The sequence below is a fragment of the Triturus cristatus genome, chromosome 2_2, assembly GCF_964204655.1.
Source record: "Triturus cristatus chromosome 2_2, aTriCri1.1, whole genome shotgun sequence".
Lineage (NCBI taxonomy): Eukaryota > Metazoa > Chordata > Amphibia > Caudata > Salamandridae > Triturus > Triturus cristatus.
The window spans coordinates 204,869,301-204,887,384 of NC_140582.1; the positions used below are offsets into that span (position 1 = coordinate 204,869,301).

The 18,084-nt window shown below is 49.8% G+C and overlaps 1 protein-coding gene across 1 annotated transcript in view; it reads right to left on the minus strand.

The window, feature by feature from the left end:
- The window catches only part of POLR2B (RNA polymerase II subunit B), a 138,834-nt gene that overhangs the window by 15,652 nt on the left and 105,098 nt on the right, over positions 1 to 18,084 (minus strand). The window contains exon 22 of the mRNA XM_085641182.1: positions 10,106 to 10,219. Within this exon, the coding sequence (XP_085497308.1) occupies positions 10,106 to 10,219 (114 nt within the window). The remainder of the gene's footprint in view (positions 1 to 10,105; positions 10,220 to 18,084) is intronic.

Genomic DNA, 18,084 nt, shown 5'->3' on the forward strand with positions numbered 1-18,084 from the left:
GGAGATCGCTTCCCCTAAAGAGTCCACGGTGTCCAACCCACACCGAATGGCGAACTTCACAGCATCCTTCAACTCCGCAACAGCCTGGGAAAGTACAGCCCGGGAAAGTACAACCCAAACCTGTTCCGAACACTGGGGCAGTGCCTGCGCCACTGTGTCCCACACAGCATGAGAATAGCGGCCCAAGAGGCATGTGGTGTTGACTGACCGCAGCCCCAAGCTGGCAGAGGAAAATAACTTCTCGCGAAACTGCTCCAGCTTTTTCGATTCCTTATCCGGCAGGGCTGTAGGGAACGCACTTTGGCAGTGGAGACCTGAATGAGCAGGCTCTCCGGAGTCAGATGATTTGTCAGAAAGGTCGGGTCACCCGGTTCCGGGCGATGACGCCTGGCCACGTTCTTATCCGCAGGAACCCCTGTGGCTGGCCTAGACCTGGTGCCCATCAAAACATCCGTCAAGGTCTCATTAAACGGGAGCAGAGGTTCCGTAGAACTTGCGCCAGCTGAAGCACCTCAGTAAGGAGGTTGGTCTTGTGAGTGACAGTAGGCAGATCAAGGTCAAGGGTCTCAGCTGCTCTACAGAGCACCACAGTATATGTGGCGCCCTCCGCCATGACTGCGGGAGGAGACATAAATCCAGGCTCGGAGGAGAGATCAAGGCCACCTGCGTACTTCGCCCACTCATGTTTAGACTCGCACTGCCATGCAAGAGGGTCCTCCGACCCCTCCCAGTCATCCCCCTCTTCCACAGCCCGTGGCACAGGCGGCATTGGCAGGGGAGGCACAGGGGAAAGTAAATGCTCCAACGGCGCCGATCCGGCTCAATGTCCCAATTAGGGTCCCAAGCCGGAGGAAAATTGCCCAAATATTCGGGCAAGGGCGGAGGTGGGACGAACAGAACCCATGGCGGCGCCGGAGGAACCTGTGGCACCGGGGCCAGAGCCGCTGGCGGAGGACCTGCCGGAGCCGCCTGCGGCCGAGTCGGTGGCAAGCAAGGCCCCTCAATAGGGACCGCGGGGCCCAAAGGCGCGCCGGCGGGAAGCCTAGGCCTGAGAAGGCGGTCCATGGCGGCAAGAAACTATTGCACCTGGGCCGGAGTCGCTGACGGAGCCGGATAGGGTGGGTAGGCCGCGGGACTCCCAGGCTCCAACAAAGCCACAGGGGAAGGATCCCTGGCCCACTGGTCCGCGTCCGGAGACCGACGGGGGGGATGTCAAAGAGCCAACACGCTTCTTCTACTTTTTCTTGCGACATCTCTTACCCGATTCAGAGGGAGAAGACTTTGACCCCGAAGAGCGATGATGATGATGGCTCCGCGGTCGGTCCCTTGAGCGGCCCCTGGACCTCGAACGACACGGAGACAACTGCCTGGCCTCCAGCAGCTTTCGTGACCGCTCCCGCAAAGCCTTCGGAGCCATGGCCAGACAGTTGGAACATGACCGGGAGTCATGGTCGCGCTCCAGACAGTAGAGACAGATGCCATGGGGGCCAGCCACCAACATCGTACGGCGACAGGCCCCCCCAGACATCCCTACGTGGCACCAGGAGTCAAAGACTCAAAATAAGTAGAGACAAAAGTCTCAAAAAGTTTGTCAAAAAGTAACCGGATCTGCGCTTGCTGGCGCGGAAAAAGAAAGAACTGACGTCAGTGTGCATGGGTGGCGCCCAAGTAGTCTCCGTGATGTCATCTCGGCACATACGACACCAGCGACTGACACGGAGCCGCACGACACCACATACCGACGCGCAGGGGTACTGCTGACGAAAAGGTTTCTGGATCCAGTCTGACGCCTGGGGATAGTCTAAGGTAAGGAATCTACCACTAATGTGTCTCTTTCAGATTTAGTCTTTAAGCGTTCTCACATACCATACTCTCTCAGCTAAATACTCTCATTGGCATTATTCACAGTTAAGTGCTCGTGTAGTAACAAATGCAACCAACCAAACCGCATTCCGGCTCAGGGATTTTAGCTAATAATTACTAACAAATTGGCATGCTGCAGTTGGCATTACGCAAAAACACACACCCAGCAGTCAGGGTCACTTTATTTCTCAATAGAAAAACTTGTATGGATGCAATGAGCTTACAGAATTTAACAAATTATTCAATAGATTTCTCACAGGGCGCCAAAGCAGGGAATGCCACAACATAGCACAATGCCCATACATACACAGGTACACTATGGAAGGCTGTAAAGCCCTAAAATGTTCACGCTCCACATGGAACCACACGAACAGCAGCGGTCACTCTCGCAATACAGCCATTAAAAGAATACAACAATTATGTTCCTAACATCAAGGCAGACATGTATAATCTCATCTTTTATATAGTATTTGGAAAGAACTGAAAAAGTAACTTGTTACAGATCCCACTAAGAGTGGTCCATGAATACGTACACCAGTCCACCAAAGTCCTACTTTTGTGTCTGGCGAGGGCACAGGAAAAGATTTATTGTATTACTTCAACTGCTGCCAATCGATCTTTAAGCCATTTGTGCTTCTAGGCATTAATCTGAAGAACTTTGATGTTTGATGGTGCTGTTGGAGGTCAAATACAAAAACATATCTGGTTTTGCACCAAGATAAGGAGTTCTTACAACCCTCATTGTTAAGGAATATGCTACTTACCAGTATGCATCTGTTCTTGGCATGTAGAGCTGCAGAGTTGTACACTTAGCATAGGTCGCCATCTGGTGTTGGGCCCGGATGTTTGCAGTTTGTTTTTCTTCTTGGACAGTCTTTGGAAGTCACGAGTTTGGTGACTCCTCCTTCGGTCCGTACTGCGCATGGGCTTCGGCTCCATCCTCAGATTGTTTTTCGCCAACAGGGAAATGATGGAGCGTAGTAATAACAGTGAGAAACCCATGTGTTGTATCTAAATAAGATGTACTGGAACGGATACAGGTAGCCGGGGAGGCGGGTGGGCGTGTACAACTCTGCAGCTCTACATGCCAAGAACAGATGCATACTGGTAAGTAGCATATTCCGTTCGAGGCATATGAGCTGCAGATTGTACACTTAGCATAGATTACATAGCAGTACCCAACCTTAGCGGCGACCACCGGTATCCGTTGCAGCTGTTTGAAAAAGTGTCTTTAGTACAGCCTGGCCCACCCTAGCTTGCTGCTTGGAATGCACATCTACACAGTAGTGTTTTGTGAAGGTGTGCGGTGTAGACCATGTGGCTGCCTTGCAGATGTCATCTAAGGGTATATTCCCTAGAAAAGCCATAGAAGCCCCTAACTTTCTTGTAGAGTGGGCTTTAGGGGGAACAGATAATGTTCTCTTTGCCTTTTGATAGCAAATTTGTATGCATTTTACAATCCACCTAGCTATCCCTGATTTTGAAATGGGGTTGCCTTTATGTGGTGGAGAGAAGGAAACGAACAATTGTTTAGTCTTCCTGAAGGGTTGCGTTCTTTGTATGTAGTATAGTAACGCCCTTTTTACATCAAGCGTGTGTAAGGCCCTTTCTGCAACAGATTGGGGTTGCGAAAAGAAGACAGGTAATTCCACTGATTGATTGAGGTGGAAGGGGGAAATGACTTTGGGCAGAAACTTCGGATTTGTGCGAAGTATGACCTTGCTGTGATGCATTTGTATGTAGAGTTCCTGTATGGTGAACGCTTGTATTTCACCAACCCTTCTAAGGGAAGTGATAGCTACAAGGAAAGCTGTTTTCCAGGTGAGAAACTGTAGCTCACATTTGTGCATTGGTTCGAAGGGCGGACCCATTAGACGTGTAAGAACTAAATTTAGATTCCATACAGGGGAAGGTGGTGCCCTGGGAGGAATTACTCGTTTAAGGCCTTCCATGAAGGCTTTAATAGCAGGCACTCTGAAGAGTGATAAATGCTGCCTGTTTTGTAGATAGGCAGCGATCGCTGCTAGGTGTAGGCGTATGGATGAATATGCCAGGTTACACCTGTGAAGATGGAGCAGATAGCATATGATGTGCTGTATGGATGCATCTAGAGGGTTGATTGTATTGTTACGGCAGTAAATTACAAATCTTTTCCACTTTGCGGCATAGCATGCTCTAGTGGTAGGACGTCTGGCTTCCATGATGATGTTCATGCAATCAGAGGGAAGGTTAAGGTATCCGAATTCTAGGATTTCAGGAGCCAGATCGCCAGGTTGAGCTGAGCTGGGTCCGGGTGCCTGATTTCTCCATGGTTCTGGGTTAGGAGGCATGGGGATAGATGCAGTTTTTGATGTGGTACCACTGACAGTTGTAGTAGCGTGGTGTACCACGGCTGCCTGGCCCACGTCGGAGCTACCAGAATGAGTGTGAGGGAGTGCTGTTGTAGCTTCCTGACCACTAATGGAATTAGTGGGAGAGGTGGAAAGGCGTATGCAAATCTGCCTGACCAGTTCATCCATATCGCATTGCCCTTGGACAATGGGTGTGGGTATCTGGCGGCGAAGCTTGGGCATTTTTTGTTTTCGTGGGTGGCGAAGAGGTCTATCTGAGGATGCCCCCACTGTTGGAAGAATGGGTGAAGAACTTGTGGATGCAGTTCCCATTCGTGTAGTTGTGTTTGTCTGCTGAGCAGATCTGCCATGGTGTTTTGTACGCCTGGAACGTGCTGTGCCAGGAGAAAGATGTTTTGGGGAATTGCCCATCTCCATATGCTCTGGGCTAAGCGGGAGAGCTGGGGAGAGTGTGTCCCCCCCTGTTTTTGTATATAATACATCGCAGTCATATTGTCTGTGCGAATGAGGACTGCTTTGCCCGAAATCTGTTTTTGGAAAGATTTTAGGGCTAGAAAGATCGCCAAGAGCTCCAGGTGGTTGATGTGGAGCGATTTTTGCTGTGGCGTCCATAGACCTTGCATGGTGAGGTGTAGGAGGTGCGCTCCCCAGCCGGAGAGCGATGCGTCCGCTGTTAGAATCACCTGAGGAACCGGGTCCAGGAACGGCCGCCCTTTGGAAAGGTTTGTGGTGTTCCACCACTGCAGAGAGTGATGTGTGCGGCCGTCCACCAACACCAGATCCGTCAGCTGACCCTGGGCCTGGTTCCACTGTTGTGCTAGGCACTCTTGAAGTGGACGCATGTGGAGTCTTGCATGGGGCACTATGAAGATGCAAGACGCCATCATTCCTATGAGCTTCATAAACACTCTTGCTGGAAGAGAGTGTTGAGGAAGGAATGTTTTGCGTAAGGCTTGAATGCTTGTGATTCTGGCTGAGTTTGGATAGGCAATACCCTTGGAGGTGTCTATAGTGGCCCCGAGATATTGCTTTGTGTGAGATGGTATGAGGTGGGACTTTTGGTAGTTCACCGCGAAGCCTAGCTGGTGGAGCAGTTGGATGGTGCTGTTTGTATGTTGCACACATTGGTCGTAGGACGCGGCTTTTATCAGCCAGTCGTCCAGGTAAGGGAAGACGTGAATGTGTTGACGTCTGAGGTGTGCTGCTACTACTGCTAGGCATTTGGTAAACACCCGTGGTGCGGTGGTGACCCCGAAGGGGAGAACCGTGAATTGGTAATGTTGTCCGTCCACCACGAACCTGAGGTATTTCCTGTGAGAGGGGTGTATTGGAATGTGAAAGTATGCGTCTTTCAGATCCAAGGTTGTGAGAAAGTCTCCCTGGCAGAGGAGTGGGAGGACTTGCTGTAGGGTGACCATGTGAAAATGGTCTGAATGTATGTAGGCATTTAGAGGCCGGAGGTCGAGAATGGGTCTGAGGGTCCCGTCTTTCTTTGGTATTAAGAAATATAGGGAGTAGACCCCTAGATTTTGTTGATTGACGGGGACCTGCTCTATAGCGTGTTTTTGGAGGAGTGAGAGTACCTCTTGTTTGAGCAGTGTGGAATGTTCTTGAGACATTGGACGGTGCCTTGGTGGGATATTGGGTGGGGTAGATGTTAGTTCGAGACAGTACCCTGACCGAATGATTTGGGTCACCCATTTGTCCGATGTTATGGACTCCCATACGTGGATAAAGTTTTGTAGTCTGCCCCCGACCGGAGTGGAATGGTCTGGGGGGAGCGGAGGGGAGTCATTGTGCAGGGGGGGGTGGCAGAACGGGTGTTGTTGGTTTTGCCCCTGCCCTTATTGTTGTTACCCCTGTAACCACCTCTCTGATTGCCCTTTGAAAAGGTATTTTGAGGAGGGGACTTGTAGGAGGTAGAGGCGTTATCGGTGGAGGAGCCTCTGCCTGTGCCACGAAAGCACGAGCGTCGAAAGGAACGTTTGGAGGCTTGTGTTTGGAGTGCCCCCATAGACTTTGCTGTGTCTGTGTCTTTCTTCATCTTTTCGAGCGCTTCGTCTACCTTTGGCCCAAAGAGTGTTTCCTGGTCAAAGGGGTGATTGAGTATGGATGCCTGGACTTCAGGCTTGAACCCTGAGATCCTGAGCCAGGCGTGGCGACGAAGCAGGACACTGGTATTTATGGCCCTAGAAGCAGTGTCGGCTGCATCGAGGGCACACTTGGAGGTGTTTGTAATTAGTTTACCCTCCTGTATCAGGTCATGAGCCTTGTGCTTGTATTTTTCTGGAAGGTGCTGCATAAGAGCCTCTAGTTCGTCATAGTGTGCTCTATCATATCGCGCAAGCAGTGCTTGTGTGTTTGCAATGCGCCACATGTTTGCAGCTTGGGAGGCGGTGCGTTTACCAGACGCGTCCAGAAGTTTAGATTCTTTGTCTGGCGGTGGGGCATCTCCTGAGGATTGGGAGTTAGCCCGCTTTCTAGCTGTGGAGACAACTAGGGAATCTAGGGGAGCAGGGCCCTTGATGTAAGCAGGGTCTGTGGGTGCCGCCTTATACTTCTTCTCTATTCTAGGGTTCAGTACTCTGGCTCTGACAGGGTCTTTGAACACCTCTGTAGCGTGCTTGGTGACACCCTTAAGCATGGGTAAAATGGAAGTGGATTTGTCTTGTATATCAAATGTATCCAGTAGGAAGTCTTCTTCTACTGGTTCACTGTGCATGTCCACCCCATGGTAGTGTGCTGCTCTCTGCACTAAATGGTGAAACCCTAAGGAGTCCTCTGGAGGAGACGGTCTTGATGGGTATAGGTCGTCCTGAGGTACATTGGGTATATCAGGGTTATTGTAATCCTCCCATGGATCTGGGGTCCCTGGTGGAGTGGGATCCATTGGGGCGTCCGCCGGGTAATTGTCCGGATCCCCATCATCCGGATCTGGGGATGGGGTCGGATCGTAGTGAGGTACAGGTGGCGGAGACCTGTGAGGTGGAGGCGGTGGAGGAGGTGGAGGGGGTAGGGGAGGCGGTGGTGGGGAGGGCACTCTGAGGGGAGAAGTAGGAGAGTCCTTCCTTTTGGGTGGAGGAGGAGGAGCCGGAGCATCAAGGCGTCTTTTCTTGGTAGTTAAAGTCAAAAGCCCAGTCTTTGGATCTTTGGACAAAGTCTTTTGTAAAGGGTCTGGTGTAAACAGAGCCAATGGTGTCGAGTCGTCTGTCGGCACCGGTGATTTCGGAACCGGGGGTTTCGATGGTCTGTGTGCGCCATGCTTTTTTGAGGTCTCCGGGTGTTTCGGCGTCGAATGATGTTTCGGCGCCGGAGCATCGGTGCCGACAGATTTGTGTTTGTGTTTGGTCGGCACCGAGTGTCCAGGCTTCGGCACCGGTGGTTTCGGAGTCGAGCTGGATTTTGCAGTCTTCGGTGCCGGATGCTGTTTTTCGGCACCGGGTGTCGGCTGGCTCGATCCCGAGCTGCCATGAGACTTTGTGAGCTTCGACACCGGGCCCGAAGGTGGGGTGATCGAAGTTTTGGTTTTGGTTTTGCCCAGGCCGGCAGGCGAGGGAGTAACCTGAGTCTCTTTGGTTTTCGGCGTGGGGGTGGGAGGGGGCATAGTACTCACGGCCCGCTGCGCTGGTGTAATGTCCTCCACGTCGGAGTCGTCGGCCTCGGAAGCGCTGACGACGTCTTCCTCCTGCTCGGTGTGTGTTTGCCCCGAAGCTTCGGCGTCGTCTCCGAAGATGTCCGGTGGAGCTGCAGAGGATGAGTGCGCCATGGTGCGTCGAGCTCTTCGATCTCGGATGGTCTTCTTCGATCGAAAAGACTTGCAGGTGGGGCAGTCTCTGGCCTCGTGTTCCGGAGAGAGGCAAAGGTTACACACCTGATGGAGGTCGGTGTGGGGAAATTTAGACCCACATTTTGGGCACTTTTTGAACGGAGTCCTTTCCATCGGCCGGGACCGGAGTCGCGGAGGGCCCGAAGGCCGGTGTCGATGTACGGGATGGAGAAAGTGCCACTTCGAGAGATGAAGATGATGAAGGAACTCGAAGAATCGAGGATTTTCCGTCGAGGCTGGAACCGTAGAAGTTCGAAGCCGGAGCACGAAGTATCACATCCGAGCCCGATGGCGGAAAAAAACAATCTGAGGATGGAGCCGAAGCCCATGCGCAGTACGGACCGAAGGAGGAGTCACCAAACTCGTGACTTCCAAAGACTGTCCAAGAAGAAAAACAAACTGCAAACATCCGGGCCCAACACCAGATGGCGACCTATGCTAAGTGTACAATCTGCAGCTCATATGCCTCGAACACACATTTTCAAGCTTTAATAAAAAACTAGAGTGCGTTTTGTCCTTTGAAGGCAGAAAGAAAACGTGTGAAAACTCTGCTAAAGGCACAAGTCACAGTTAAAGTCTACTTGTGCTTAGTCAAGAAAGGGGACTAAGATACTTGAGAGGCAGTCCCAATGAGTACTGGGTTTTTGCAGCACAATATTAAAAGGGGGGTGGAAGGACTGTAAAGATGTTTCCCCATATGAACACAAAGGAATGCAGATAAGACCAGGCACACAATACTATTTAGAGTGGCCATACTAGGATAAAGCCACAGTAAAATACACAGAAAGCACTAACACAATTCTTGCAAACCACAAGCTGTAAAAAGGTGTTCACAGTTGAGGTCTGTGAGGAGAAATCCACGCAAGTGTTAAACAGCATTACTAGAAGTCTCAAGAGATCGTATCTCACCATCAACACCTTTGTGTAAACTACTGTGGTTGCACCAAAAGCAAAGGGGATGTTTGGCACTGGTAGCAGTTGCCACTAGCATAGACACATCAGTTCGTTGTGCTAAATCCAAACATCATGGATGTTCCAGACACAGAAAAATGATTGGATATAAATATGGTGCCAAAGAAAAGCCTTATATATTTCTCAATAAGTAGCAGATTCCTTGTACGGGTTTTGCCTCAGAGTGCCAGAGCTTTACTGCGATTTCATTTATGACCAGCATTTGATCTCTTTAGCGAAGGACATCAAGACGCAGACAGGCCTTAGTCCCATATATTGAGCCATGCTTTCCAAGGGAAATCCCTAGAAGTACCATCTAAGTTGCGACAGCCCACAGAGAATTAGGCAGACTAAAATATACAACGTGTCCAGAGGATCCAAGTAGACATGAGTGCAAACACAATAATTTAAGATATTTGAGTAAACAAAGGCATATTTACATTTTTACTTGAAACTTTTCTGGCAAGCAACCTAATGATGTTACCTATGTGGAGTAAACTGGAGTAAATCTTTAACTGTTAAGGAGCCAGTCTGTTTTGTGCTTCTTTGTGACTGGTACATAACACTAGTCTGACGGATGTTTATGCTGCCATTTCCCAATCTTTCCTGTCTAAGCCCAAATACAAAAGAAACTGAAGGGTTTTGGTAAAGGGCTTTGTCGCCTGGGATTTCAAATTACAGGTCCTTCAGAGATTTAATTATGGCACTTTGTTCTCTACTTAATCAGCATGTGTGTTTATGTATGGTTTGTTAACAGGGAGATAAAGATTTATTCAGGTGAAAAGGAGACATTAGTGGTGAAGTATATTTTGGATTAGGAACAGAATTCTGATTAACACTGTTCTGGCTGCAGTAAAGAAAATTACATTCAATTATCTGAGATTCGAAATGGGCGCACAGGCATTGTAAACTGATATTGCTTATTTCACTACAATCCAAAGAATTCACCTTAAATCTCTTCACTATGGGTCAAGAGCAAGACTCAGTCCAGATTAACTCGAGCAAAGGTGAAACATCAAATATATTGAAGCTGCTAAACAATCAAATTAAAGCAAATGGAAAATGCAGTTGATATAAGTTAAGTAAGACTGCTTAAGCATGTTTCATGCTTTACCTCATTTCCTCTCAAATGGTAGCCATAATCTGACAGCAAGTTGGAGATCTTCTGCACGTTTACAGCATCATTAAATGGAGTGGCATCACCAATTTCCCCTTTATTTGCCGATACCTGAAAATTAAAATGTTGATGTAGATTAACACAAACTGATTGTTCCTACTAATCATAAAACCAGGTTATATATCAGATGCTCGGCTATAATAAGTACAACAGTCATTTCTGGTAAACAAAAATACATGTTCATGGGAAAGGACCATACAATGGAATGAATGTAAAACATGCAAGATGGATATTGCATCAGCATTAATAATTTTACAAGTATTTCATAGGACAGGAAACAAAATACGTAGGCTTGAACAATTATTGGCTGTGCTAGGTGGTAGATCAATGACAAACAGGGGGTCTATGCAACTTCGTGGTGAAGATGGAACAGAAACTTCAGGCAAACTAGTTGTCATTTACTCAGTCGCCCTGCAGGCGCTTCATCGTAACCGATTGGAAGCGGCCAGCGTGTCATAGAATGGAAGACAGATTCTAAAGAATCGTGCCGCTTTAAATTCATGAGGCATTCTCCACCACAAGCCTTACTCTGATGATCAGAACCTGATCTTAGCATTCTCATCAGAAAACACCCTCCGCGCTCCCATTCTCCAGACACTCAAACTCCTTTCTGTTAAATTCATCAAGCAGGATATGGGGGTTTGCTTCTTCGGCATCGCTAATTTTTGTGCAGTACTGTTTTCCACAATCACAGTCTACTCTTCCTGAAGGGATGGCTTTTTCACTCCTCTTCCCTTTACTACGACAGAAAGGTGATGTGCAGGACATTCATGTTGGGCATTAATCAATGCACCAGATGCGAGCAGTTGTCACTATCTGCCAAACAGAATGTATGCGTGTTATGGGCAGGTTTAGAATACTACAATTCTGTGAGCCTGCTTTATATCTTTAGGAGTTCAGTCAATGTCATTAAAACAGGCCTGTTACAGACCAGATTGGTACCAAAGGAGTCTCTGGAGCTCGAAGCATAAGGCAAGTGGTCACATTTAGGTATGAAGGATTCTGCACCTGGGATGGTCATGAGTCAGTTATGCATGGGAAATGCTGGTCAGACTACCGATTCTGCCCTACTGGAGCCATTTACCACATGGATGGGGGGGGGGGGGGGCAACCTAATGAAGAACCCATTAAGGAGTACCTCTCTTAGGGAAAGCACAGAGGTTGAAGATTCAAGGTCGTGTGGTAGAAGAACATCTTTTTCAAACCAAATTTGATACTGATGATGTCGGGGAACTATACCAACAGAATCAAAGCAATCTCGGTTAGAACAGACATCTAAAAACGTTTGCCAGCAAGTTTGATAAGCCACTTCAGAGTACAGAGATGTGATCAGACTACGTCCACGGCTCAAGCTAAATGATATGCATGTCACTGCAATGTGCATCCCCAAGAAATAGAAATAGAACCTGGAACTGGTTCTGAAGCAGATAACTAAGCTTTGAGAGTTCATTCTTCAGTGCAAACCTGAAGAAATGTTTTTTAAAAAGTGGCCAAAAAGAGCAAATGTTTCTTGGCATCCTTACCGGTACCAGACCGGTGCTTTTGGGTACAAATCAATTCACACAAGTCAGAGTTTACTCCAGTACCTGTGCTGGAGTCATTACCTCTCCTCTCTTCAATGCTTCAGATTTTTTTTTTTCCTCTGTACCACCTGAACAGCTTTTTGGAATACCTGTGAGCGGTTAGATCATCAAACCCTCAGTTTTAACAGCGAATCTAGGGTTGTTCTCTAATTTGGAGATCTAGATTTCGCAGACTCCTTGCTTCCTACAAACCCTGGAACTTGTTTTTTTTAATCAATGCCCTAGTATATCACCTGGTCTCCTTTCACTCACACCTCCAGTCACCACCAAGTACTTCTTTATTTAACCAATAATTTTCTGTAGAATAGGTTATACTGCCAGTTACCTGGCAAAAAGAGAAGCTTCGATTACGCAGAACACTTATGAAGGCTCCACAGCCTCTATCATGTTAATCAGTTTGTTGAGGACCTATTCCTTCAAATTAAGGGCCATATAAAAAAGCCAATGTTAGAGCTTGTTCCAGCTACTACTCAAAAGTAAGCCTTTGCAAGGACCTCATCCACAGGCAAATTCTTCCAATCCCGCTCAGCCAAAGAAAGAAAAGATGAATAGGATATACATTCACATGATGAAGACACAGGCAACAAACCCCCACACTCAACTAATACCATGCCGTAATGAAAAAGGCTATCAATGATCTAGATCTTAATTTTCTCCCAATGCTGACTTCAGGCATTTGAAAGAAGCTTTCCCTTTTCACTCCTGCAAAGCTTTTGCTGAGCAGCAAAGTCAGAGCACTGGCATAGAAGCAAGAAAATCTGAAGGAAGGAGAATTGTGGGTTGCGGTTAGGGGAATCCAAGATATGGGCCTGTTTTCTAAGTGTGAGTGATGTAGGTTCAATCCACATCAATATTTGGCGTTATGTGTGCAAGCTGTGCAGGACAGACATGCCAACCTAAGGATTTAAACAGCTATTGAAGCAAGACTGCCAATAGGCAACAGTGATGCCAGCAGGGTGATAACAGGAAGAACCAAGACATAAGAGTATCAAGATTTCGACAGTTCTCCGTCGTGGAATTAGTACAGTGATGGGTGAACCATGGCTACTCATTCCCGCAATGTCCCACTGTTAGACCTGTCAGCCCTTTGGGTGGTCCCTCCTCATCATTATTTATTTTGTCCCACTTTTGCCTCAAACCCTGTTTGAATTTTTCCTTTTTGGGAACCACCAGACTTTTTCGTGTTGCTGCAGATTCAGGGAGCCATTTTAGCTACCCCTGAAACTTCTGTCTGAGGGCCTGAAGCACAAAATGGTGGCCTCCCATGACATCACCAGCATCCACTGGAACCTACCAGCACCTTCCAGAACCTTCCAGGAGATTCCAGAACTGTGAGACAGTTGGAAACCGTTTAGAATGTTGGGAGGATAAGAGGAGCAGTTGGCAGTTGGAGCTGGCAGTTGGCACCTGACTGGTGAAGAGAGAGGAGCACAACAGTGAAGGAGGAAGGAGTGAAGCAGCAGGGGTGGAAACTTGTGCCTGGAGTGGGGTCCATAAACCCACCCTTGATACTTGTCCCTACTGATGGATCCCAGCCTATAGCCCTGTGTGGGAAGAAGTCAGAAGAAAACCATCCTAAGGACCTGGACAGCAGGAACAGGCCTTAGAAACAAGAAGACAGCAAGATTCTGACCTGAGAACTGGTTTCCCTGGAGCCTGGCGTCGAGTAGCCGAAGACCTGGAGCCCGAGGTGGAGAAGCGGCGCTGACTGAGGTAGCAGACGTCGTACCCGGAGCCGCCTGAGGTCGTAAGAGGGCGCCGGCGGAGGTCGAGTGGAATACCAAGGGTCGAGAAGGAGGTGAACCGAGGTCGAGTGAGCGGCGTCATCGGAAGGGTGAAGTCCGCCCTCCGGAGTCGTCGGAGACCGAGGTAGAGGAGCACCGGAGGTCGGGAGTGAGGATCGCACTCCGGAGTCGCCCGGAACCTGTAAGGAGGAACACCGGAGGTCGGGGGTGAGGATCGCACCCCGGAGTCGCCGGAAGTCGACAGCGAGGCCAGGCCGGCCGACGTCATCGGAGCCGAGAGCGCCATCGGACCGGAGCCGCCCGAAGTCGACATCGTGTGAAGAGACTGCCCGACGCCGTCGAATCGGAGGTCGAGTTCGAACCGAGGCCACCGACATCGGACCGGAACCGCCTACCGGCGTCGTCAAAGAACTGACACTGTGCCGAGGCCGCCGAGACCGAACCGGAACCGCCTCACGGCGTCGACACGACTCCAGCGGCGTCGGAACATCAGAAAAGGGCAGTAAGTGGAGTAGAGGGCGCCTAAGGCCCTGTGGAGACCTGAGAGACTACTCTAAGGGGCTAGGGAGGTGCTGAAACCCACCTGACTGTGCCTGGGGTGAACTGGGACTAACCTAGAGAGGTTGTGTGGAGAGGGAAGCCAGGGCATTGGAATTTCCCCCCTTTTTGATCTACCTCAGTTTAGGCCTCAGCCTTTGCCTCAGCCAGGGAGTAGCCCCCCCTCAAGCCTTCCACACCCTACAAGCTGTACCTGGGCCAAATCAGCCCTTAAGAATTGAAGTGCCATCTGATTCACAAAGTGTACTGTATACTTCTAATTATTTATTGGGGATACTGTATTTATTAAGTTCTTATCTATTTATTGCTGCACTGAATTTATAGGTCCACCGGACTTGTTGGTGTACAGTATTTATTGGGACAGTATTTATTAGTACAGTATTTATTACCTCAAAGTATTTAATTGACTGTATATATTGCACTTGTATTTATGCCCTGTTATTTATGATCACCCCTATTTATTTCAGCAAACAGCCAGTATTTATTTGACCTGCTCTATTTAAAATGTATATACTGTGATTGTTATTTATTTTCCCAATCAGCAACTAAGAGAAGAAAGATAAAGAAAGAATATTTTCATAATTTTTACGGTGTAGAGTCGTTTTTGGAACGGATGCACGCATGGTTATTGTATGGGTATATTGTATGCTTAGCACTGTGCCTGTTTCCTGACCACTCGAGCCAAGCTACCCCGTTGTGTCGGGAAGGTCCACCACCACCCTGCGGAGTGGGAGTGGGCTGTTTCCAACATAAATTGGTGTTCAGTGGTGGGATAGAGCTGTGCCTACATATACTCAACAATAACTGTGGGTAGTCCATAGGCCTACACCGGGAGTTTTCTCACAGCGGCCTTCCAAATTGTGGGTTTTTGTTTTTTCCAAATTTACTCTGGTGGTGGGAGGAGGTATTACTAAAGGTACCCCCCTGCATTGTTACTGCACAAAACCTGTCCTCTAACCTGAGTGGGCAAGATGGAGTTTGTTCTTGAAGATTTAGAAACATACACTGTGGCCCAACTCAGGGAGTTTTGCCAGCGGGAGGGGGTGTACTGTCCCCCAGGAGCAAAGAAGGGTGCACTCCAAACCAGCTTAAGGGCTTGGGGGGAGGCACGCCGAGAAAGCAAGGCTGAGGAGGAAGACAGGGATGGAGAGCCTGACCCCGAGGGGGCTGAGATGTACCAACCTGAGGTGGGGAACCTGTCAGCAGGGCCCAGGACACTTTCTAGGAAGGGCAGCACTGTCTCTAGCGGGGGCTTATCCAGCGTGGAGTTAGCAGATCGGAGAGAGAAAAGACAGCTCACATGGGATTTAGCAAAGCTGGAGAAGGAGAAGGAGGAACAGAGGTTGGCTCATGAGACGGAGAAAGAGAGGATGGCTCATGAGATAAGGCTGAAAGAGATAGAGCTTCAGATCTTAAGAATTGGGGCACCAACTGTTCCTAATGGTGGCAGCAAAGACCAAGAAATCACCAGGGAATCCAAACCTTACCTGCCAAAGGACATAGTAGCTAGCTATGGGGCGGGTGACGACATCGCCAAGTGGCTAGCAGCCTATGAGGTCTCGTTGAGGGCCCATGGGGTTCCAGTGAAGTATTGGGGAGGAGGATTGTATAGGTACATGCCTCCAGCTGGTAGGGATGCTTTATTGGCCCTCGAAGAGGATGAGCAGACCCACTACCCCACCATGAAACTGGCGCTCATCAGAAAGTTTGGACTAACACCTGAAAAGTACAGACAGAAGTTCAGGGGTAGTCACAAGCTGGGCACACAGAATTGGGTGGACTTCCTGGACTATGCAAAGAAGGCACTGGAAGGTTGGATTCAGGGCAGTGAAGTAAGGAACTACGAGGAGCTGTTTGACCTAGTACTGAAGGAACACCTACTCGAGAAATGTTTCCCTGAACTGCGGCAACACCTGGTGGATAGCAAGCTGACCAGCCCCCGGAAGCTTGCTGAGGAGGCGGACATTTGGGCTAGTACCCGGGTGTCCACAAGGGGGACTGGAGGGGATACTCAAAAGGCCGGACAGGGCGCCCCCCAGAAGAAAGAAGGAGGGGAAAAGAAAAAGGAGTTCTCCAAAGGCCCCCAAAATAACTTCCAAGGGAAGGGAACAGGATTCACCTCTAAGGCTAACCCACCCAGAAACCCTAATCCTGGCCAGAGTCAGCAGCCTAGGGTTGTCCATTGCTACGAGTGCGGTGGCGTTGGACACTATAAAGGAGATCCGAAGTGTCAGAAACGCTCACCCCCTCCCACAGGAGGAAAGCCCCCCGGAGTAGCTAGTGTAGTGCTCGGGGAGGAGATGCCCTTAACTAAGGGAAGGGAGTGGGCGGGTGTCACTTTAGTGTCCCTGGGAGAACGGGAGATGGTTCCTAAGATCCAGGTGCCCGCAAATACCGCAAAGTATGGGCAGTGGATCACCATCAACGGCCAAAGAGGGGAGGCTCTGAGAGACACAGGAGCCAGTATGACTATGGTGCGTAGCCAGCTGGTGTCTCCAGAGCAAGTCATTCCCGATGTACTCCACCCAGCCGCGATGGCTGACGGCAGAACCGGCCACTATCCCGTGGCTGAGGTTCCCTTTGAATGGGGGGGGGGTTGCAGGTTCACTTCGAGTTGCCGTAAGCCCTGCCGTGCCAGTCGATTGTCTGCTGGGCAATGACATGGAGCACAACGCTTGGAAGGAGGTGGAATACCGGACTCACACCGAGATGCTGGGTACACCTGACTGGGCCTGTGTTAGCACAAGGTCCGAGACTACCCGAAGAGGGAGTTCATTCCGGCTGGAGCCTGGAACAAAGGCCCAGCCAGCTGCCAGTCAAGGGAAGAACCGAGGACAGAAGGAGCCTGCCTCGGCGTCTCCACCCCGTAGGACGGATAGGCCACCGGAGGTGGTGGACCAGGAGTCTGCGGAGGGGGACGTTACCAACCTGCCCATCCCGGCCGAGTGGCACGTGGAGGGAGGCCCGTCCAGGGAGGAATTCTGCCAGGGCCAGAGGGAGTGCCCTACCCTTGAGGGGCTGAGGCGACAGGCCGAAGCCCAGGCAGCAGGGAACGTTGAAGGGAACTACAGTGTTTACTGGGAGGATGGCCTCCTCTACAGTGAACCCAAGGCACCCCTACATGGATCGTCACGAGCCTTGGTAGTCCCTCAACGTTATCGAGCCTTCCTTTTAGAGTTGGCTCACGAGATCCCCTTGGCAGGACACCTGGGGCAAGACAAGACCTTCGCCCGTCTTGTCCCACACTTTTATTGGCCTCAGATGAAAGTGTCGTCCGATACCTACTGCCGGACATGTGTGTCTTGCCAAGCCAGTGGGAAAACAGGGGTGAAGCTGAAAGCTCCCCTGGAACCACTTCCTGTCGTTAGCACCCCCTTTGAAAGGGTGGGCATCGACATTGTGGGTCCATTAGATCCACCAACTACAGCTGGTCACAGGTTTATCCTGGTTCTGGTGGATCATGCCACACGGTACCCAGAGGCAATACCTCTGAGGACCATAACAGCACCTGTTGTGGCTAGGGCCCTGATGGGAATCTTTACCCGAGTGGGTTTTCCCAAGGAAGTTGTGTCCGACAGGGGGACCAACTTCATGTCAGCATATATGCGGGCAATGTGGAAGGAGTGTGGAGTGACCTACCGGTTCACAACTCCTTACCACCCCCAGACCAATGGTCTGGTGGAGAGGTTTAATAAAACCTTGAAAGGCATGATCAGAAGTCTGCCTGAAAGCCTGCGGAGGAAATGGGACGTCCTCCTACCCTGTTTACTCTTTTCTTACAGGGAAGTGCCACAGAAGGGAGTGGGCTTCAGCCCCTTCGAGCTTCTGTATGGGCACCCTGTACGCGGACCTCTTAACCTGGTGAGAGACGGATGGGAAAGAACTCCCAGAAAGCTCCCCCAGGATGTGGTGAGCTACATGCTGGCCTTCCGGAGCCAAATGGCTAAGTTGTGGAAGCAAGCTTCTGACAACTTGGAAGCCAGCCAAGCAGTAATGAAGGCGTGGTATGACCACAACGCTCACCCGGTGG